Source organism: Myodes glareolus, chromosome 6, assembly GCF_982192425.1.
Source record: "Myodes glareolus chromosome 6, mMyoGla1.1, whole genome shotgun sequence".
Lineage (NCBI taxonomy): Eukaryota > Metazoa > Chordata > Mammalia > Rodentia > Cricetidae > Myodes > Myodes glareolus.
Genome location: NC_142031.1, coordinates 28,598,012 through 28,619,972, shown reverse-complemented (window position 1 = coordinate 28,619,972; position 21,961 = coordinate 28,598,012). Strand labels below are relative to the sequence as shown.

At 46.8% G+C, this 21,961-nt stretch overlaps 2 protein-coding genes across 2 annotated transcripts in view; one reads left to right on the top strand and one right to left on the bottom strand.

Annotated features, from left to right (window-relative positions):
* Window positions 1-9,013, top strand: part of Slc4a5 (solute carrier family 4 member 5) — a 66,089-nt gene extending 57,076 nt beyond the window's left edge. The window contains exons 20-24 of the mRNA XM_087907545.1: window positions 419-592; window positions 1,187-1,351; window positions 3,291-3,379; window positions 4,300-4,367; window positions 7,532-9,013. Coding sequence (XP_087763671.1) covers window positions 419-592; window positions 1,187-1,351; window positions 3,291-3,379; window positions 4,300-4,367; window positions 7,532-7,617 — 582 coding nt within the window. The 3' untranslated portion in view covers window positions 7,618-9,013. The remainder of the gene's footprint in view (window positions 1-418; window positions 593-1,186; window positions 1,352-3,290; window positions 3,380-4,299; window positions 4,368-7,531) is intronic.
* Window positions 9,014-9,740: 727 nt separating this feature from the next.
* Window positions 9,741-21,502, bottom strand: Mthfd2 (methylenetetrahydrofolate dehydrogenase (NADP+ dependent) 2, methenyltetrahydrofolate cyclohydrolase). The gene is made up of 8 exons (XM_048416686.3): window positions 21,347-21,502; window positions 16,948-17,132; window positions 15,459-15,581; window positions 14,665-14,817; window positions 13,901-14,008; window positions 12,847-12,939; window positions 12,170-12,295; window positions 9,741-10,861 (listed from the first exon to the last, which is right to left on the bottom strand). Exons 1-8 carry the CDS (start codon window positions 21,445-21,447, stop codon window positions 10,698-10,700), a joined length of 1,053 nt encoding a protein of 350 aa, XP_048272643.3. The 5' UTR covers window positions 21,448-21,502; the 3' UTR covers window positions 9,741-10,697.
* Between the last annotated feature and the right edge of the window lie 459 nt (window positions 21,503-21,961).

Genomic DNA, 21,961 nt, shown 5'->3' with positions numbered 1-21,961 from the left:
TTCTATGTGATTAGGTCCTTGGATCCCCATTTTACAGGTGGAGAAACTGAGGCAGGTCAAGTTAACTCCGATAAACCTTTCCTCCCTACTTCCCTAAAGTTACTCTATAAAAGAAAAGATTTTTGCTTTGTTCTGACTCACTATGGGTCCCCAGACAGTTTGTGCCGCAGTTAATTGCCTTTTGTCTTAAATACGGACTATGTTCATGTTCCTTTAGTCACGCTCTCCAGACTCTTTCCTTCATCCAGTGCTCAGGGCCCCTGCCCTATGTTGTACATGCATTGATACCAATAGCCTCTCATGGTCAGGAGTCCCCTGTCTGAGGCCCTGCCAGCCCATCACTTCCCCTAGTCCTGTATGTAGCCTTTGGCCCAGGAGTCTGACCTCCTGGTTGAGTCCCATGCCACATTCTCACCAGTTCTGGGACCGCTGTAAGCTTTTCCTCATGCCAGCCAAGCACCAGCCGGACCACGCCTTCCTGCGCCATGTGCCCCTTCGCCGGATCCACCTGTTCACCCTGGTGCAGATCCTCTGCCTGGCACTGCTCTGGATCCTCAAATCAACCATGGCTGCCATCATCTTCCCGGTCATGGTGAGGAGAGTGTGGGCTGCTCGGAGGACTGGGTGGGGCAGGGCCACCAGGAGGTTCAGGGCCAGTTAGCCGAGAAGAGTGCCACAGTAACAGGACTCTGCAGGGACAACCCACATACTGTCTCCAGGGCAAAAGTCACCCCGCCTCCCCGGGTAGGCGAGTGGAATAGGGAAGGGATTGGAGAAGCGAGACAAAACAGAAAGCCAAGCTCCCGTGTTGAACTTCAAGCTGGTTGGAAATAAAAGTATAATAATAGTAAACAAACAAATACATAAATAAATAAAATAATAGTAAACTTTTCATCGTGTCAAACAGCTGCATTTTAAAAGATCATGATGGGCAGAGGCCAGACTCCTAGATTCACGAACTTGAGAGTGTCTACTGGGCAGGGTGGCCCTGGCTATAATCCCAACACTAGCGAGGCTGTGATATCTGGGGCTTGCTGGCTAATTAGTCTTGGGGACATTAGAAGGGCTGCAAAGACACTGGCCACAAATGGTTCCTGAATTCAGCCAACAGAGGAGAAAACACAAGCTCACTGTTTTCTCTGAGCTCCCACAAAACTCATCCTTTCTGCCCATCTTCCCGTCCTAGATCCTGGGCCTTATCATTGTTCGCAGGCTCCTGGACTTGATTTTCTCCCAGCATGACCTTGCCTGGATTGACAACATCCTCCCAGAGAAGGAGAAACAGGAGACAGACAAGAAGAAGAAGAGAAGGAAAGGGGCCCTTGACAACACTGATGAGGAGGTGGGGACGGTGAGTGGCCTCGGCAGAAGGCAGAGATGGGGAGACTCTCCCCTTCTGCCAGGGCGAGGGGTGGCTCTTTGGGAGGCCTGCAGAAGTACCTGGCGCAGGAGGGATGTCATCTGTGCTGGTCTCGGGTGTTAAGAACCCGTTTGTTCCTGGGAATATCCTCAGGGTGGTCCAAGTTGGTGAGCATCCCTGCCTAGGAACAGGTAATAGCCACATCCACCCTCCCGTTGTTGTGGGTTCTTGGGACTGTTTTCATCAGCAAGGCAAGTGCCTGGGGCAGAATGGGCTCCAGCGTAGACAGCAGTTGTAAGGAGGATCTCCAGAGAAAGGCACAGGCCTGGCGGGAGGGGTGTCCAGTGGGAACTCACAACCAGCCTAGACTCCAGGTAGGTGGCCCTGGTAGCAAGCTTGGCTTGGGCCTGCCCGTGGGGTGTTAGGGATGGAAGAGAGAGAGGCACATCTCTTCCCTGAAGGTAGGATAATTACCTGGTTTCCTCACCTGCCCTTTTCCTCATCCATGCTTTTGCATCTCAGCCCTGAAACCGTCAGGGATTCAAGAGCCAAGAAGTTAGTCCACACTGTACAGTAAATCTCAAAACATTAGGCAGAAAGATCTTCTGATTCAGGCACTCATTATAAACGGTGACAGCTCTTCCCCAAAGGGAACAAGACCTCCCAAGATGGATACACAGCTGACTGTCTGAGAGAATTAAGAAAACCATTCCTGCTTTGATCATGCCCTTTCCTGATACCATGCCTAGTTCCCAGTCTCCCCCATTTGACTCAAACCCACAATCTTCATCTTCATTTGCAAATGAAAATTGTTCACAGGCAAATCCTCGGTGAGCAAGCTTAAGTCATCCACTAACTGTGGTGGCTTTCTCATCCTTAACTGCTATCCTCTTTGGGAGTAAGGAGCCCTCAAATTTATTTCATGTGCCCTTTTTCACAAAAAGAACTTGCAAAGATAAATTTCTAAAAACAAAGGGGTTGGGGATATAGCTCAGTTGGTAGGGCACATGAATGAAGCCCTGGGTTCAGTTTCTAGTGCCTTGTAAGCCAGGCATGGGCATGAACACCTGTCTCCCCAACACTTAGGAGGTGGAGACAGGAGGGTCAGAAATTCAGGACATTCCCAGGCACATGGTGCATCTGAGGCCAGTCTGTGGAGGAAGGAAGGATGCAAGGAAGGGAGGGTAGAGCCCAGTCGCCTTTTTATTTTAAGATTTATCATTTTAAAATTGTGTGTGGGTATATCAGTGTGTAGGTGTGTGGCTATGTGCGTGTGAGAGCCTGTGGGGGCCAGGAGAGAGCGTTAGGTCCCTGGAGCTGGAGTTACAGGTGACTGTGAGCTGCCCAACGTGGGTGCTAGAAACCAAACTCCAGTCTCCCATAAGTGCGGCTGGAGATCTTAACCGCTGAGCCATCTCTCCAGCCCTGCCTCACCAACGGTCTTTTAAAGACAAATGCTTTTTCTTGCTTCGTTTTTTGTTTTTTTTTTTTTTCTTTTTCTTTTTCAGCAAACACCTGAGATACTCCCATGTGCCAGAAATTACTCCAGGGCTGAGAAAAAAAAAAAAAAAACACTTGTGCGTTTTATGATATCTATACTCGGTGGAAGAACGAGATCTGAGTCACAGACATGCATTTTAAAAAGGCCTTTCAGACAGCACCGCTGTGGTGTGAGTCACTCACAGTGACTGCTTACACGCAGATTGGACTGTTCCTGGCCGAATTCCTTCCTGACTCCTGGGTCTCTAGAACAGTGGGTTACTGTGCCATGGTGCCTCTGTGGGCCGAGTGTTTGCCACAGCCCTCACCATTTGGTCTGGGTGGAAGGAGAATGGTGGTTGACACTATGCACGTATGGATTTCCCGTCTCAGTGAGGAAGCCCGAGTGGTCATGTGGGTGTTTATGTGCTTTCCCACTGTTTCTCTCCAGCCCCGGTTCCTTCCTCCCTCACTTATAAAGATCCCCATGGAAAGTGTCCCATCCGACCCCCAAAACGGTATCCACTGCATTGCCAGTAAGTAAAACTCCTGCTCTCTCTCCCTTCCTACTCTCTGCCAATCTTCCATCTACTCCTCAAGGGAACTTCCCCTGGAGCTCAGTGGTCAGACTGCTTTAGATGCTGAGGACTCCTGTCCTAGGGAGAAATAGAGGTGACTGGCTCTGAGCACAGGACCTCCGCACTTATGGAGACCCCAACCCACCCCATAAAAGAGCACCCTGCAATCTTCACTTTAGACACGGTCCCTATCCCTAACTTTCCTTTGGACTCCGTGCCTCTGCTGGTCTCCCCTTCATTGTTTTAAAACATATCAGTCCAGGTGTGGCCCCTCAGCCCCCCACATTTTCCTGGAATTGTGATGATTGAGAGCCCCCACCAGGGCTGAGCGTTCCCCAGTAGAGGACCATCTGAGTGACTCCAGCCCTGAGATCAGGCTGCGATCCTGTGAAAGCCAGAGCTGCCTGCCACTGCTGACAGGGAGCTTGCTTAGGCAGGGTCAGCTTTTGCTCTTGAAGACCCTTCTGGGTCCTTCACAGCCTAGTGACAGACAGCCCAACCAGTCCTTGGAGTCTCCTGTCGTGGGATTTGTCACTTCCCTCAAAGACAGGACAGGTCTTAGTGACCATCACATCCAGCCGCACCCTCGAGGGTCAACACAAGGTCACTTCAGGTTCCTTCCTCTCCTGACCCATTTCTGTTGTCCTCTCTAGTCCTTGCCCTCCCCACGCCTCAGTTCTTCCTAACCAGCTAAGAGCCCCCATATGAGGGATTGAGCCTGACGCCACCCATCTCTGTGAGGCCCCCGTACTCCTCATGTGCAGCGTTGACTATAGGGTTGAGGAGCAGAAACCAGAGCTGGTGAGGAGGTACAGGAGAGCTAGAATGTTCCTCTGTACCCTGCTGGACCTTCTCACAGCTGGCATTTCCATCTCCCTGCAGGAAAAAGATCTTCCAGTTGGAGTTACTCATTCTGATTCTTCCTTCAGTGGCTCAGAACTGGATCGAAGGTAAAGGCTATTGGGTCCTTTTCCTTTTTGTGTGCGTGGGTGTGGTGTTATTGACTGGGCTGTGAACAACTTCTCAGAGGGCACACTGGGAAATGACTCCCTCCCCCAGCAGCCATAAACCGCCAGTAGCTTCCTGGCTATGGGCAGGGACTCATGTAAGGTAGAGTATCGGATAAGAGATTAAACAAAGGCTGAAGACTTGCGGGGTTAGGCCAGCTTTGTTGGCCCACCACTGGGAGACAGGTGGTAAGCAAGCTGCTTCTGCAGATCACGTAATAAATGTGTGTTCTCGTTCCCGTCAACATGGTTACAATGCACAAAAGGAATTCAACTTTAGGAAAGGAACTTATTGCAAAATATTGCGTAGAATACTGGAAGTAAACACAGAAAAAAAGAAAACAACATAGACAACAGTGAAAGCGTGGCTTAATTCTCTGTTTCTGAAAGCTTGGATGAATAAATACAAAGGATCAAAGCACAAGGTACTCTAAGGAGGAGATCAACAGCGGGGTTAGTTACCGCAGGTAGGAAGAAGGATTGAGGAAAGGGAACCAGAAAGGAGAGATTAAGTAGAGATAGGAACATTCAGGACAAGGACTAGGGAGTAGCTCGGTGGTTGTTCCTGCCTTCCATGTAGACAGCCCTGGTTCAAACCACAGGGCTTTATGAAATCAAGAATGGTGGCACATGCCTATAGTCCCAGCGCGGAGGAAGCAGAGCCAGGAGGATCAAGAGTTCAAGGCCATCATGTGCTATGGAGCAAGTTAAGGCCAGCCTGGGTCATATGAAATTCTGTCTCAGGAAAAAAAAAAAAGTTTTCTTCAGAGACATAGTCAAGGCTCTGAAGCCAAGAACCCTCATATCAATGGTGCTCTAGCTGAGGTATCATGCATGAAGAGAGTCTTGCATATAGCAGGTCCTGGATAAGACTCAAGCTGCTTGGGTGTCACAGTGTCAGAGTGTGTGGGTGCCTGTAGAGGCCAGAGAGGACATCAGATCCCATAGAATACATCTTTAAGTTAAGATTTTAAAAAGCTTACCCTAAATCAGATCTCTACCCCATCTGCAGGCAAGAGCCTAGACCAAGACAGGAATTTTTTGAAAACCTATTAAATTATACAGAGCCACAGAATAAGTTCATGCATGCTGAGAATTTGGTGAGCTAGAGATGGCACTTGTCATATGTGCTGGTGTTCCCCAAATCTGTGAAAGCAGATGGAAGTAAAGGAGGGGGTCTCTCCAGAAAGCAAAGAGCTCAGGACTTGACTGGACATCAATGATGCTTCAAAGCTGGAGGCGTGGGGACTGAGGGCTGGGGGAGGGGCCAGGGGGAAGGGTGGACTGGAGAGACGAGGATTGAGAGATGGAGAGGGGCTGGTGGAGGGGGGTCAGAGGGATGGATGGGCCAGAGAGATGGGGCTGAGAGATGGAAGGCTGGTGAGATGGCCCTCAGGTTAAGTTCACTGGCAGCTTTTCCAGAGGACCCAAGTTTGGTTCCTACTGTCCACATTGCAGCTAGGAACCATTTGTCATTCTAGTTATGGGGGATCTGAGCCCTTCTTCTGGACTCCTAGGCACCAGGATGTGCTGTAGAGACATATATGTAGGCAAACACGTATATCTATTAAAAAATAAATTTTTACAAACCTGCCAGGCCCGAGGTGCCATTCTTGGAGTTGTAGAGAGACTTGCAGACAAAGGCACAGCACGCATGTGAGAACACGCGTGGGCACACAGAGAAGCTGGTGATCTCAGTAGCCTTATCCAGGACCGAAAGACCTGCCTGATGCACAGACTGAGCCAGAGCAGAGGAGGAAAAGTCAGTCCAGGTCATGGAAACAGGCCTAAGGCAATATTTGGAAGCACACATGCAAGGATTGATGGGCAATTAAACCAGAAAAGTGGTCAGTTCAAACCAAACGGGCTCTCTCTGCCATGCTAAGGAATATGGATGCTGTCCTTTGAACAATGAGAACAGAACAGCCAGATTTATGATTCAGAAAGTTGGCTTTGGCAGCCATTTGAATAGATTAAAACAGGCTGGAACCAGTTGAGTGATGATGGCTAAGTGCCCAGTAAGCTAGGGGACACTTTGGTCCAAGGATGCTATAAATCCATGCTTCTGTGAGAGGCAGAGGCAGGAGAATCAGGAATTCAAGGTCATTCTTAGCTACAAGTTTGTAACTATGTGAAACTCTCTCTCTATATATATATAAAAAAAAGGCCAGAAAGAAAGATGGCCCCAGTAGGTAAAGGCACTTGCCACCAAACCTGGTGACCTGAGTTCAAAGAAATAAATGGTGGTCCACACCTTTAATCCCAGTAATTGGCAGACAGAGGCGGGTGGGTCCCTTTGAATTCAAGGTCAGCCTGATCTACCCTCTGGAAAAATAAATAAATAGAACACAATCTGATTCAGGTGGTGGCACACATCTTTAATCCCAGCACTTGGGAGGCAGAGGCAGAGGCAGGAGGATCTCTGTGAGTTCAAAGAGTGAGTTCCAGGACAGCCAGAGCTACACAGGGAAATCCTGTCTTGAAAACCACAAGCAAACCACGATCTGAGTTTGATCCTGAGACTTACATGGTGGAAGGAGAAAATCAACTCCTGCATTGTCCTGACACCCACTCTTGTACACCCCCGCCCCTGCAAACACCCATAAGTAAGGAAATGTAATAATTTTTCTGGGACAAGGTCTCACGTAAGTAGCCCAGATTGGTCTTGAAATCGGATTTACCTGTCTGTGCCTCCTGCGTGCTCCCTGGCCTGTAATGTTTTTCTGAAAAAAAAAAAAAAAAAAAAAAAAAAGCTTGCATGCGTGTGATGCACAGGCACACAAGCAGAAAAAATTTTTAAACTAGCAGCATTTTATTTTATTTAAAGATTTATTTATTAATTATGTATATGGCATTCTGCTTGCATGTGTCCCTGCAGGCCAGAAGAGGGCACCAGATCTTATTACAGATGGTTGCGAGCCACCATGTGGTTGCTGGGAATTGAACTCAGTCAGTGCTTTTAACCTCTGAGCCATCTCTCCAACCCAAAAAATATTTTTAAGTTGATAAGCAATGGCAGAACTTTTCCACCAGAGCCTGTTCTGCGGCTACTGCTGAACAAACCCAAGACAAGATACTCATTTTTCTTCCCGCTTTGTCTTACTCAGCATCACCTTGCACTTCAAAATCGCTTGTCCGGCTTCACCTGCCTTCAGTTACTCACGGAGTCCAGTCTTCATGGTGCCACAGGTGAAGATAGAGATGGAGCCTGACCTTGACCTCACAGACACTGAGGACTATGGGAGAAAGGTGGGCGGGGAGACCACCCTCTAGCCCAGCACTGCTCCTCCCGGCTGGGAGAATGTGTCAAGCCCTTCACTTCCTTGTCCACTGCGGGCCTATCCGTGACATCCAACATAATCATGAAGCTCTCCTCTTCCCTTTGCAGTTATTAAAATACCCAAAACAGAAACATATGGCTTAAAATGCCACCCAGCATAGATATAACCTTTCTTCTGAAATGAAAAATGTTTTCCAAAGTTATAAGAACAACACATGGGCAGTGGTGGACTTGTATTTAAAGTATATGTTGACTTTGTATCTTCTACTTAAAATAATTACCAATTTAGTATCTTTTAGAGGTTAGATTGAAATCTAAATACCTTGAAGGTCTGAGTGTGTTCTCCAGGCTTGCACATTGGAAAGTGGCTGAGTTGTCTTTTCACCTCATTCTGCCTGGAGTTGAGCCCTCTGTACAGCAGGCCTGACTCTAGAAGTGTGGCTGGGCCTTCCATACACTGTGAACGGCCAGTCCCAAAATTATTCATGGAAGAACTCGTGTATCGGTGGATTGTTTATGTTTGAGATAGGTACTCACTAAGGACCCTCAGATGTCCTGGAACTCCCTATGTAGACCAAGCTGGCCCCAGAACTCAGAGTTCCACCTGTCTCTGGAACTGATTAAAGGCATGTGCCTCAATTGGCTCAGAGTGGATTGTTTTAGACAAAATAGTGCTCATTAACCGAACTCTTAAGCTGCATTAGGTCAACCAAATAACCCTTTATACTCACCAGTGGTTTCATAACCTGGAGTCCACTTTTTGATGCATCTGAGTAGGTTCCCTCCTTCCCCTCCCACAACAATTTTGCAATAGCTAAGGCCCAAATTTCTCAGCAACATTGCCTGTTAGGCAGCTCATGTTTGTAATAGCTAGTACTTTATGCAAGTGGTCAGAAGAACCCGGTCCCAAATAGGGGACAACCCAGTTCTTTGGTGATCTAAACCCATTCCAAGATAAAACTGCTTATCTTCCTCTGTGCCAGTCCTGAGAGCCAGCAGCCAAGTTTCAAAGCTTCACTGGTCTGTAGCAGCCCTTGATCCAGATTAAACTGTAGCATTGTTACAGAGTCAGAGGGAAGTGTGCTTCATTAATCAAACGAGCTGGGAAGCCAGTTGGCTTTTAAAAGGTTGGTGTAAATTGATCTATGTAATTTTCACCTTAAAACATCACTTGTATTTTGTATATACATGAACATTTTAAACTCAGTAGCCTTTAACATGTCGGTGTATGACTTCTCCATTCACTTAGGAAATTTTTCCTATTTCTAATGTAAACGGCACTTCAATAAAATGTAATTGTGTCTGTTTATCTTACGCCATGTTTAATGACTGAAGGACATCAACAGGCATGTACCATACCTGACTTATAAAAATATCCCTTGCAAGGGAACTGGAGAGATGGTGCAGTGGTTAAAGACACTTGCGGCTTTTGCAGAGAACCTGGGTTTGCATCCCAGGATGGCTCACAACTATCTGAACTCCAGTTCTAGATCTTCTGGCCTCCACAAGTACTGCATGCACATGACACACATACATACCTGCAGGCAAATACTCATATACATTAAAACAAACAAATGCACAAGTGTAAGCCATAAACCATAAAGCCATTGGCAGAAGAACAAGGGAAAAATAGGTCAACACTGCATGGGCTGCCTAGATCAGGATGAGTCTTTCAGTCTAAATCCAAACACCCATGAGAACACACAGGGAAGGAAGTTCAGCTTGCACCTTCCAGTTTGTCAAACAATTGCACAGCAGGGATAAGTGTATCTATTCCACACATGATACACATGTGTTGAGAATTTTGCAAGCAAACAAGTCCTTTGTAGTGAGTGGTATATGAATGGAGGGAATGGTTTAGCAGATACTCAGAATCACTTACATGTATCTTAAAGGGATACATAAGGGTTAGGCTGGTTTCTTCACAACTCCTTATAGACTGGGTATAATCTAGGAACAGCTAATGCAAAACACTGGGTAGGAAATAGTAACTGGTTAGGTCTGACTGAGACAGAAGACAGCATTCCAGAAACTCATTCCACACCAGACAGATGTGTTTTATTTAAAAACAAGACAAAAGAACCCAACAACAGCAACAAAATCCTTTAAGAAAATCTGATCAAATCTTATACTAACTCAAGCTCTTGGTACCTTCAGGAAAGCCAACAGGGTACGTGAAAGACACAGGCAGCTGCTGTCATTTCTTTGGTGGCAAGTAATAGGTTTTACAGAACCTGCCCTCATGATTATCACGCCCAAATTTTGTTTTTCAAAGAATTGGCCTCAAAGCTTAGGCCAAAGAAAAGAGACACATACTCTCCAACAGTCTGAAATTTAAAGTTTAAATTGCCGCAGAAGCCAAACACGACAATCACACACATCATTTATGAAATGATCTTTCTCGATCCTAGAAAACTGAAATAGGCCAAGCTCACAGAAGGGTAAGAGCAAGTGGGGGAATCCCAAACCTTCCCCGGTGACTCAGCCACCCAGGACAGCTAGCAATGCTGGGCTTTCCTCCACCAGCCCAGTCAACTGAGCTCTCTTCAGAGGAACCTGGTTACAGTCTGGCATGACAGAAAGCAAGGGGCCATCCTCCACTCGGTGCTGCCATTTCTTCTTTCCCCCTAATTCTCTCTGGTAAGTTTTCCTTTGGTTTGAAAGTTGAACTCAGAAGGCTTGGAACCTCGGATGAGCCATCAACTTGAATTGGAATAGCACTTGGGAAATGAGAACCTAACAAGGCAGGTTTTTTTGATGAAGTTCAGCATCCATTCTCAGGGTGAGGATGTCTCCCGTGCATCATCAGGTCAAAGGCAGGACACGGATGGGCGGGCACCCTGGTGAGGTTCTGCAGAGCCACGCGCACACACATCCACCCGTCTAAGCTTTCAATAAATACAAACATCATTTTAAACCATTTCAACAGAATAAATTAAAAATACTGCATTCCTCTTGGCCCACGCTGCCTCTCAGACTGGCATGGAGTACTGCTAGTTGGTGGCAACTCCACGCTGCTTGGCCTTGAGCACCTCCAGCTCTTCGGGCTTCAGCACCTTCTTCGCAGCAATAATGGTGTTCTTCATTAGCATGGCCACTGTCATGGGACCAACACCTCCAGGGACGGGGGTGATGTAACCGGCTTTCTTCTTGACTCCTGCAGAGAAACAAGACAGGCAGGGTGCTTCAAATAGGTGTGCAAAGCTCACAAGCACTTTATCATGTTATGAAAAAAGTATTCAAAGAAAGAACAATAAGAAATGTAAGAGCCTTCATTAGCTTCAAAGTGGGTAGGAAAGACAGCATCTATGGTTCAGCTGTTACAAGTACCGGCGGCTCTTGCAGAGGAAGTGGTTTGCTGGGTTTCCAGCAACAGCTTGGTGACTCATAACCCCCCATAACTCCAGTTCCGGGGATCTGACACCCTCTTCTGATCTCTGGGGGCACCAGGCACACACATGGAGCACATACATACACATGCAGGCAAAACACTCAGACATACAAAATAAACCCTTAATTTTAAGAAAAATAGTATCTGTAAGGCAGGGTAACAGTTCAGTTGTAAAATATTGGCTGTAAAAATGAGGACCTGAGTTCAAGCCTCAGAACCCACGTGAAAAAGCCAGATGGGGTGGCATGTGACTGTAACCCCAGTACTGGGAGGCAGCTGGTCAGTCAGCCTGGACACACTAGCAAGTTCCAAGGAAACACTCCAAGTTATGAACAACTGAAGACACCCAAGGTCACAAATACCATAACACACAAACATACACAGACCACATACACACACACACATAAAACAGACATACAACATAGACACACACCACATACACACATGTATAACAGACATATAACATACACACACACCATATACACACATGTAAAACAGACATAACATACATACAACATAGACAAACACATAACACAAACACACCAGACATACCCATAGAACACACAGATACACAATACACATACACATCATTTTTTAAAAACTTAACGCGTATAGCCAAGCATGGTGGTGCCTCTTGGAAGAAGGTGGAGAGCGATCCTGGAAGACTTCCAGGATCAACCTCAGGCTTCCACAGACATGCACCCACACATGTGTAAACATGAACACATACACACACATCATACTACTTTTTAAAAAGCATTTTAAACATTACCAAAATTACACAAGCTTAAAAGTTATAAGAAAAAAACCAGAGGTGGCAGCACATACCTTTAACCTCAGCACTTGGGAGGCAGAGGCAGGCAGATCTCTGTGAGTTCGAGGCCAGCCTGGTCTATAGAGCAAGTTCTAGAACAGCTAGGGCTACACAGAGAAATCTGTCTCAAAAAAACAAACAACAACAACAACAAAAAACCAAACAAACAAAAACTATGTGAAAAGAAAATGATCCGCCCTAAATGTCCATGAAAGGAAATATTTATAGATTTATGTTCTCAAAACAATTACACTAGGTACCTTCAAAATCTACATCTCCAACCAACTTGGGCTTTGCAGTGACAGGATCCTGAATTCTGTTTATGCCCACGTCGATGACAGCGGCCCCTTCCTTGATCATGTCGGCTGTGATCAGATTTGGAATGCCTGGCGACAGAGAGTGACAGTCAGGCAACAGACTTCAGTTAAAGATTTTCATTTATTTTATATTTATAGATTTTCTGTATATAAATGCTTTTCCTGAGGCTCGGAGCTGGTTGCGCATGCCTTTAATTCCAGCACTCGGGAGGCAGAGGCAGGCAGAGCTCTGTGAGTTCGAGACCAGCCTGATCTACAAGAGCTAGTTCTAGGACAGCTAGGGCTGTTGCACAGAGAAACCTTGTCTTGAAGAAAAAAAAAATTTTGTCTGAATGTATGTATATATATCATGTGCCTGCAGTGCCCGCCCATGGAGGCCAGAAGAGGACATTATAGTCAGATACCATTAACTAAGGACCACTTAAACTTCATGTGGAAGTACTGGGGGCTAGGGGTACCCTCCTCCAGTCTGCAACACAGTGGCAGGTACAAGTATTTCAACTGCAACTCCAGCCCCCTTTGTAGGCCGCTCAAAGAATCATGTCTGAAGAGAGCTGGGCAGGACAGCAGGCGAATGTCCACGCCAGTCAGCCCGTGTATACATTCTTTAGAGCTCTCACCGGCGGCAGAGATCACAATGTCTGCAAGGACCGTGTGCTTCTTCAGTTGCTCTTTGGGAGTGTATCGATGAGATATTGTAACTGTGGCATCACCTGAGAGGCAAAAACAGAAGGCCTGAGTTCCAAATCCAGGCTGGGATGGAGGAGGTTTCAGCTCCTCACAGCACTGCAGAAGCTCAACACCTCCCGAAAATCATGGACTCGGCGCGATTTCTAGATGGCTAATTGGCATTTATCTTTACATTGGCCAGAGAGATGGGTCAGCTAGTAAATATGTTTGCCAAGCATTCCTTGACAGGCTGAGTCCAAACCCCAGAACTCAAGCAGAACACATACTACAAATACACAAATAAAATAAAAATTTAAATAAAACTAATACTTGGCTTAGCATCTGGCACTACCTCAGTTCTAACCTTTGGATACATATATAACCACATACATTCCATTTCCCATTTCATAGACTTTAAGGAGTTTTACGTTTTCTAAGCAAAACATCACCAGAATTACTCAAGGTTTGCTCTTTAACAATGACAAAAGGGGTCAGGCATGGCAGCACACACCTTTAATCTCAGCAGAGGTTAAATGGGAAGCAGAAGCAGGTGGATCTCAATGAGCTTGAGGTCAGCCTGGTCTACAACGCAAGTTCCAGGATAACCAGAGCTGCTACACAGAGAAAAATCTGTCTTGAAAAACCAAAAATCAAAAGAAAAAAACCCAAAAAACCTGGAAATGCAGTTTTGCTTTGGTCACAAAGTTCACTGTTACAGTAATTCTTGACTTAGCTTCTTCTTAGATGAACCAATGGACCGTGACATGACATGCTGCAGTCTGTGATTGGCTCTTCTGCAGGGGCCTAGAGTCTTTTCCTCCCAGAGGACACAGAGTAGGGCATCAGTTCTGAGTATGAAAGCTTCTAGTGTTGTCTAAGCCAGAGCTGACAACTAATAACTGCCTGGAACCATGCTTCATTCAGAACTCAAATCAGTCCTAGTTCCAGGGTCCCTGATGGCACCCAGTGCAGCCGTCCACACCACAGGAAAGGTAGCCTCCTTACCTCCAGGCCGTTCATGGGCTCCATCAGTGTGCAGCAACATTGCAATCGGCATTCCAACGTTTTTTGACCTGCCAGCTACAACCACGTTCTTCCCTAAGGTGGGAATGCCTGCAAAAATAAATAATAAACAACATGCAACATATGTATGCATGTGTGTGTGTGTGTGTGTGTGTGTGTATGGGTGTGTATATACATTAAATGACACAGCAGATATTAACTTTGAATCAATACAACCAAAGCCACATCTGAAAATGTCTCATTGCCTTCATCCCAGCTTTACCCAGAACTTGAATGTCTTTGGAGCCAGTCCCATAACAAGTGCCTCATCCACACATACAGATCTGCATTAAAAGCAGTCCTGGTCTGTAAGGCAGGTTGGGCTGTGGCTGTGTCGTAGAGAAGGTACAGAGAACCCAGGCGAAGGCACACTGTAAGCTGCAAAATGTCTTGGGATCCTTGCTGTCACCACTGTTAAACCTTACATTTCCTCCCACAGGCTGTAGAGTAGAGAGAGCCATCATAGGCAACAGCTAGGAGGTGGACCCTGCAGGATGGGAACCTGGGCTGGGGGTTGGGGTCCCACTCAGTGCTGCTCTGAGGCTTCCTGCCAGCTCTACCTGAAGCATGTGGGGCTGGGAGTGTTTCAGCACTGGAGTTACTCAGATGTGAGAATATCTGCATAGCTCTTACTCAAGTAACAATCCGAAACTAACAGTGCTATTTCCTAATATTAAAGCAGAAATGCAACTTAAACACACACCTACCAGTTCGCTTAATTATCTCCCACACGCCCCACGGGGTCGCTGGTAGCATGGAATACTGGTCCAGACACATTCGCCCCACGTTAATGACGTGAAAGCCATCAACATCCTTGTCAGGAGAGACGGCATTGCAGATCTTTCTCTCATCGATATGTTCTGAAAAAGAAATCAGGGCTGTAGCCTCAAGTCCCTGGTGTGGGGTAGAGGCTGATCTGCTCCGGTGTACCAGGCTTCTTATGTGAACCCACTCCCTTTTAATCTGACATCATGACGCACAGAATGAATGTACAATAAGCCAAGCCATGAGTCAAATACCACAGTCAATACACTTTTCCCCTCAGCTTCCTTCCACTGTCCTCTATATCAAGATCCCTATCAGGCGGGGAACGACTCACACTAGATACCCAGCGCTTGGAGAGCTGAGGCAGGACCGCTGCAAGGCTGAGGCCAGCCTGGGCTACATAGTGCAATGATGAACACTTTCTTAAGCACTCTGAACAGCAGCAGAGGCCCTCTACTGCCCAGAATTCACTAACCCCCCTTTTAAAAATATTTTATTTTTTATGTATATGGATGTTTTGCCTGCTCATGTGTATATATACCAGTTCTGTGCCTGGTGCCCATGGAGGCCAGAAGAGAGCATCAGATCCCCTGTACCTGGAGTTATAGGCAGTTGTGAGCCACCAAGTGGGTGCTGGGAATTGAAGCTAGGTTCTCTAGAAGAACAGCCAGCGCTCTTAACCACTAAGCTGTCTCTCAAGCCCAAATCCTTTTCTCTTTCGAAGACCAGAACTCACCTGGGAGTGGCAGCTGGACAAGAAGGCCGTCTACGTTTTCATCATTGTTCAATTTCCTGATTGAATTCAACAGCTCTTCCTCTGAAATGGAGGCTGGCTTCACAATTGTCTCACTGTTGATTCCTATCGTAAGAAAGGGCAAGGCTTAAAAGAACATCAAAGTACACAGCTCTAAACCCTTAGGGGATGAATAAAGGCTAAGTTCTCTGGGGGAGAAAAAAAAAGAACACCAGAGTACTTAATGCGCCTGTGTGACCACCGGGGAGCTAACGTGGGAACTGCCCGGCAGGACTCGCCCAGCTTCTAATCACACACTCCTAAATACCAGCTCAGGGCTCGCTGCCCATTGTTCTGTGCTTATTCCAGAACGTCATTCTGAAACAAGGAAGGAGCCTGAGGCTCAGATGAAATACCAGCTAGAGAGCGGGAGAAATGGCTTAGCATGCTTGCTGAGGACCCGAGTTTAAGCCCAAGTACCCGTGTAAAAGACGGGTACGCCTGCACACATCTCTAAACCTGGTGCTTAGGCAATGAGACCCAAGGATTCTCCAAGCCTTCTGGTCAGACAGTCTCTGGGTTCAGTGAGAGTCTCTGATTCAAAATGTAAGGCGAAGAGTAAACATACATGCACTGAGTAAACAAGTGTTAACAAATGTCACCAACTTTTAAAAGAGTATCTCTGTCTTGGGTGTCTAAGATTATGGGAAAGATTGAGCAGTAAGATGAAGAGGCCTCTGAGGTATAGATCTGAAGGGAATGACTGACGTCTAAGGAAGTGAGTTTAGGGTTCTTCACTGATTGGCTTTATAAGCATGGGGTTAAAGCGGCTCAGGTCTTGGGGGATGGGAGATTTGCGGCTCTGTCCTTCAGGCACTGCAGATCACCATATGACAGCAGGTTAGAGGCAGCTGGCTCAGATGTTCCTGTCTGCTCATGTGATAATCGGTGTGGTCTGAGCACCTGGAGCCTTCCCTTCTGATGTGGCTGGGCTGAAGGACCAACCCGCGAGCCATCTCACTGACCCAACAGAGACCGTTACTGCTCAGGGGAAGAAAAGGTAAAATGTGCTCAAGCTCACCAGCAAACTATTTAGGCTACGGACAGAGCTGAGATTACGGCCCAGAAGCCACACAGCAGGACAACCCATCCTTCACTGAAAGCCATCGAGTAGGGCCAGTTCTTTCCACAGTAGAGTTTTTGATTCAGCTTTATATGGTCTTGTGTGCTTGAGATTTGAAATTGTTGTATGAGTTTTCTGTTTTGTATTGTAGACTTTGGAGACAGGGTCTCACATAGTACAGGATGATCTCAGACTTGCTATGTGGCCGAGGCTGGCCTTGAATTCCTGGTCCTCCTGACTCATACACACCAAGTGCTGGGATTATGGAGTAGGCCATCACTCAGGGCTCTGCTCGGAAAGAGGAAGCATGTACGAGTGTGGCTTAACCTCAGACAGACTCCAGGCCATCAGCTCTGACACGACACTTACCCACTTCAGCTGCGGCCCTGGTTTTGTTGAGAACATAGGAGTGACTGGCGGGATTGTCACCAACCAGAATGACACTGAGGTGTGGTCGCTTGTTGCCCGATGCCACCCACTCTTCCACCTCCTGCCTCACTTCTTGCTTGATCTGCTGAGCCAGTTTCCTTCCAGAAATGACGACAGCTTCATTTCTGCAGAAGGTGACAAAGTTACAAAATTATAGCTTGGGTCTTTGCAAAAACAAAAAGCAAAACAAAACAAAAAGTAGAGGAATGCTCCAACTGGAAAAAGTTGTCATTCAAAACGGATTTACGGGTAGCCACCTGCGGCCAGTTCAGGATGGTCAGCAACTGAAACAATTCTTGGAAGCTTAGAAGTCTAAATTACTGACAGCTGGCACTGGCCCGGGCAAGATTCCAGACCAGGGTCTCTCAGTGCCACCTCCTCATCACTACCTAAAGTTTTATTACTTCAGTGAGGATTTCCTTGCCCCCACCCTTTACTGCTCTGAGGCAAGCCAGTTTTCTTAAATATTGATATTCCATTTGAAATTTGTATTATGCTGGTGGGTGGTATTACTATCTGGTCATGTTTCCCAGGTACTGGACTGATTTTCTTTTCTTTTTCAAAAAGATTTGGTTTTATTTTATATGTATCGGTATTTGCCTACATGTATGTATCTGTACCATGTGTGTGCCTGAGGAGGTCAGAAGAGGGGGTCCAATCCTGGGAACTGGAGAACAACAGACAGTTGTGAGCTGCCATGTGGGCCTTGGGAATAGAACCTGGGTCCTCTGCAAGAACAAGAACAAGTACTCTTAACCACTGAGCAACTCTCCAGCCCCATCGAACTGGGTTTTAGTTTTGACAGCGCTGTCTAGGACAGCTGTCCCTCTTCAAGCACGGGTTCCAAGATGCCTTCTCCGCCTACAGATGGCCAAGTCCCTTATACAAAATAGTGCACTATTTGCATAATCTCTGTACACATACCCCACCCCTTAAATTATCTGTAGACTGTCTATAAACCTAACACAATGCAATGAACAGTTGTTATATATTGCTGATGAAATAACAAGAAATAAAAGCCCATGTATGTTTAGAATGATTCAGAGGCCCTGGTTGTATACAAGCTATATCATGTGGTTAGTAGATCAATAAACACGAGTTGGGCAGGTCAAACCTCAGAATACCTGCCACTGCTTAGTCCCTTTCGGGGACTGTTCTGCTAAGATGGCGTGATGGCTAGTGTTGTCAACCTGGAAGAGTCTAGAATTTCCTGGCAGACAGGCCTCTGGACACGACAGTGAGGCACCATCATCTTGACTGCTTCACTTGAGATGGGAAAACCCATCCACTATGGGTGGCACTATTCCCTGACTAGGATAGAAAAAAACCCGAGAAGCCAGGCAGTGAGGGCACACACCTTTAATCCCAGCACTTGGGAGGGAGAGGCAGGTGGATCTCTGAGTTGGAGGACAGCCTGATCTACAAAGGACAGCCAGGGCCACACAGGGAAACTTTATCTCCAAATAAATAAACAAACAACAACAACAACAACAAAACAAAAGCAAAGGGAAAAAAAAGGAAAAAAATGTCGAAAAGGAGCTGAGTAGCAAGTATCTTCTTTCTCTCCGTTTCCTAACTGTGGCTGTAATGTCATTCCTTGCCTAAAGCCCCTGCTGCCTGGACCTCCCACTTTTGTAGGTAATATCACAGCAACAGGATGTAACAAGACTGGGGTAGAGTCCTCCTCCCAGCTGGCGCTCTGCTCCACCCCATTGTCCACTTACAGCTGACACAGCTAGTCCAAGGCCAGCCTGAGAACGTGAGACCCTGCAAGGGGTAGGAGGAGGAGGATGTATACATGCTAAAAGGGAATTACACACACACACACACACACACACACACACACACACACGTACACTGTACTCTGTGAGAAGGATTTAGCTTGCATTTCCTAAGAGGTTTCTTTGGAAAGCCGTAAACAGAGAGGAAACAGTAGAGGTTCACTTGGACCGAAAATGATGGGCTGAAGTTAAGGACGCAGGGTTCTGGAGAGGCCGGTGTTTCAGGTCCTCATCTCTGCTGCAGAGAGAGGCTCTGGATGTTATGCCAATTAATAAAAAGACAAAGCAACACAAAGCCAGGCCACAATGTAACGATGTTTTATAATCCAACTGCATTCTAAGCCAGGCCACAATGTAACGATGTTTTGTAATCCAACTGCATTCTAAACTAGGCCACATGTAACGATGTTTTATAATCCAACTGCATTCTAAACCTTCACCACTTCCTGCAGCCCTGTAAAACATGAGCCATTTGACAAGGCCCTCCATCTCTGCCATGGGTCAAATCAAATCAAGTCACTTGCTGAAAGGGAGTTGACATTGAGCTTGGACCCAAAAATCAAAAAAAAAAAAAAAAAAGATTAAATTCTAAATCTGTACACTTAATTTAGATATTAAATGCTTCTACAGATATGTTTAGAAATTTTCCTATTAAAATAACAAAACAGACCAGAAAGAGGAGGTCTAATAAAGGTCAAAACAAATACCCCAGTCAGTAATGTTTACTTTCCTCTTAAGCCAACAGTTAGTAATTTTCCAGTCAATTAGTATTAGGGAAGCTTATAACTCCCAATCAACTTATTTTGGAAAAAGTTCTGCTACTTAACTAGTGGGCTGGTAATGAGAAGGGGGGAGATTAATACTGATTGAACGCTAGGTATTTTGCCAACACCTTTACATAAGTTAGTTGGTTTTCGTGGCTGTTATGAAAAGCCTGTTTTATACAGAAGAGAAAATGGATGGTAGATAGTACGAAATGAGATTCAAGTGTAAACATCTGCCACCGTGTTCATTTACTCCTCCGCCCACTGTCTCCTAGGCTACAGTACTCTCCCTTCAACCATGGAGTTTATGTTCCTGAAACCCTGGGACAGCAAAGAGGGCACTGCAATTATCTTATGTGCTGGGCAGTTAGTACAGATTGCCTTCAGAGATAAGGAGCCAGCACTTCTCAGAATAGCAGGCAAGAATAAGCCTGGAGCAGGAGCAAACTGGTCTAGTTCTTTGAGTAATGAATTACAGGATCTTTTCAGCTAGCCAGCTCTCTGAATATGTGGTCCACAGCCACTTGCGACCTGAACTACCGAAGAGGAAAGAAAGAACAGAGAAATGAAAGATGGAGTTCAAAGAGGCAGGTCAGGAGCAGATCTTGGAAAATCCTTCCAAGTTCTCCAAAAAAACCAGCATGGCATGCTTCAATATGCAGGGCCCCCGGAAATGTCTACCCCCAGGTGGAAATCTCACCTGTTTTCCCTTCAACAGAAACAAAAGTCTCACTGTGGAAGGCGAAGTTTTTACCGACTCTAAATTTCTAGTATCAAACTCTGTGATATGTTGGTGGGAAAACAACCAACTGTTACAAGACACGGGATTCGGGCAGTATAAATGCTCCCAAGAAGCACTGCAAAGCACAGATGGGGAAGAATTCACAATCCCCATGGTCTCTCCTACCTAGACTCAGAAATGGAAGTTTGAGGTCCAGAACGATCGACAAGTCAATTATCCCCTGAAGGAATATCCATTAAATTTTTTTTTCTTCAATTGTCCACTTACTTTATCGGAGATGAGGGGAGTGCTTCATTTTTTTTTTCAATTTTTAAAAATTACGATAAAATACACATACGAAATTTACCACTGTGACTTTTTTTTAATTGTTATTTTGAGATTGGGGAGGGAGGTGTCTCACACTGCAGCCCAGGCTGGTCTCCAACTCACTACATTGTCCAAGCTGGCTTTGAACTCGCAGTAATTCTACCTCAGAGGCAATCTCAACACGCCCGTCTCTGGCAATTTCCAAGCACACGGTTTACGTGGTAATAAACACTCTCAGAATGGTGTGACCATTACGGCGGTCCACGTGCTGAACGGAAGCTCCAACACCGTAGCTTCCCCTAAAACAATACACCCCCACTTCCAGCAGCCCCCAGCAACTTCTGGGGTGTGTATCACCTCAGGTCGCCTGGGCTAGACCTGGCAGGCTACAAAGTGGACTGCGGGGACCACCGCGGGGTTCGGGCATCTTGCGAACCACACCCACTCGGGAGGAGCGAAGTCGGTACCCCTGGAGCAAGCCGGCTGGCGGATTTCATCAGACTGCAGCAACCCCGGCTGCCGCTAGGGTCCGGGAAAGACCGACCTCTTCGCATCCTTCCTTGAGGCGGCAGATCGATGTCCCCTGGGCAAGCGTCCGCACCTCCACGTGTGCCCCGGTGCCACGTCGCCCCACCACACCCCTCCCGTCGGCGGCCGGTTGCGCGCCGGAAAGATGCTCTGGGAGGGAGGACATCTGTCCACGCCGCACTCCGTGATCCCGTGGACCCGCTCCCCGACACACTCACCGCACTGCCGCCAGGTGGAAGGACTGCAGACGGGGATGGCAGCCACGCGCGGGGCGCAGCAACCGCAGAGCCCACGGGGATAACAGAGAGGATGAAGCCATGACCCGCGGCGGTGCCCGCGCCGGAGAGAAGCGCGCGCGCGGGCCACGAAGCTATACCTCCGGCCCGCGGAAGCCCCGCCTACCAGCGCGTCCATTGGTGCCTGAGCCGGAGGCGGAGCCAATAGAAGATCTTCATTCTACGTAAGCCGGACCGGGAGCACATTCTGATTGGCTGAAGGAGTCAAGCCCCTAACAGAGGCGGCAGTGGTCCTCTCCCCCGCCCCCCAGTCAGGCCAATGGAATCTGGGATTCATTCATTCATTCATTCATCTATTCTCGATCAAAAGTCTGAACCACCTACTGTGTGCTGAGGATCTGAAAGACAATAAAGTAATATTTTAAAAAAAAAAAAGAAAAAAATCACCATTTGACAAAAACATACTGAAAATTGATCCGGAATGTCGAAACAACTGGGTGAAAACTGAATAAAGAGCAAGATATTTACATGTACCCTGTCACATAGGGGCTGGAGAGATTGCTCAGCGGTTAAGAGTGCTTGTAGCCCTTGCAAAGG

Excerpts from the sequence above, each read along its gene's own strand:
- Mthfd2 (XM_048416686.3), bottom strand. The coding sequence starts at position 21,447 with ATGGCTTCATCCTCTCTGTTATCCCCGTGGGCTCTGCGGTTGCTGCGC. Across the intron at positions 15,582-16,947 it reads CAGGGCCGCAGCTGAAGTGG|GAATCAACAGTGAGACAATT; the intron begins GTAAGTGTCGTG and ends TTCTTACGATAG. Across the intron at positions 14,818-15,458 it reads TGTCCAGCTGCCACTCCCAG|AACATATCGATGAGAGAAAG; the intron begins GTGAGTTCTGGT and ends TTTCTTTTTCAG.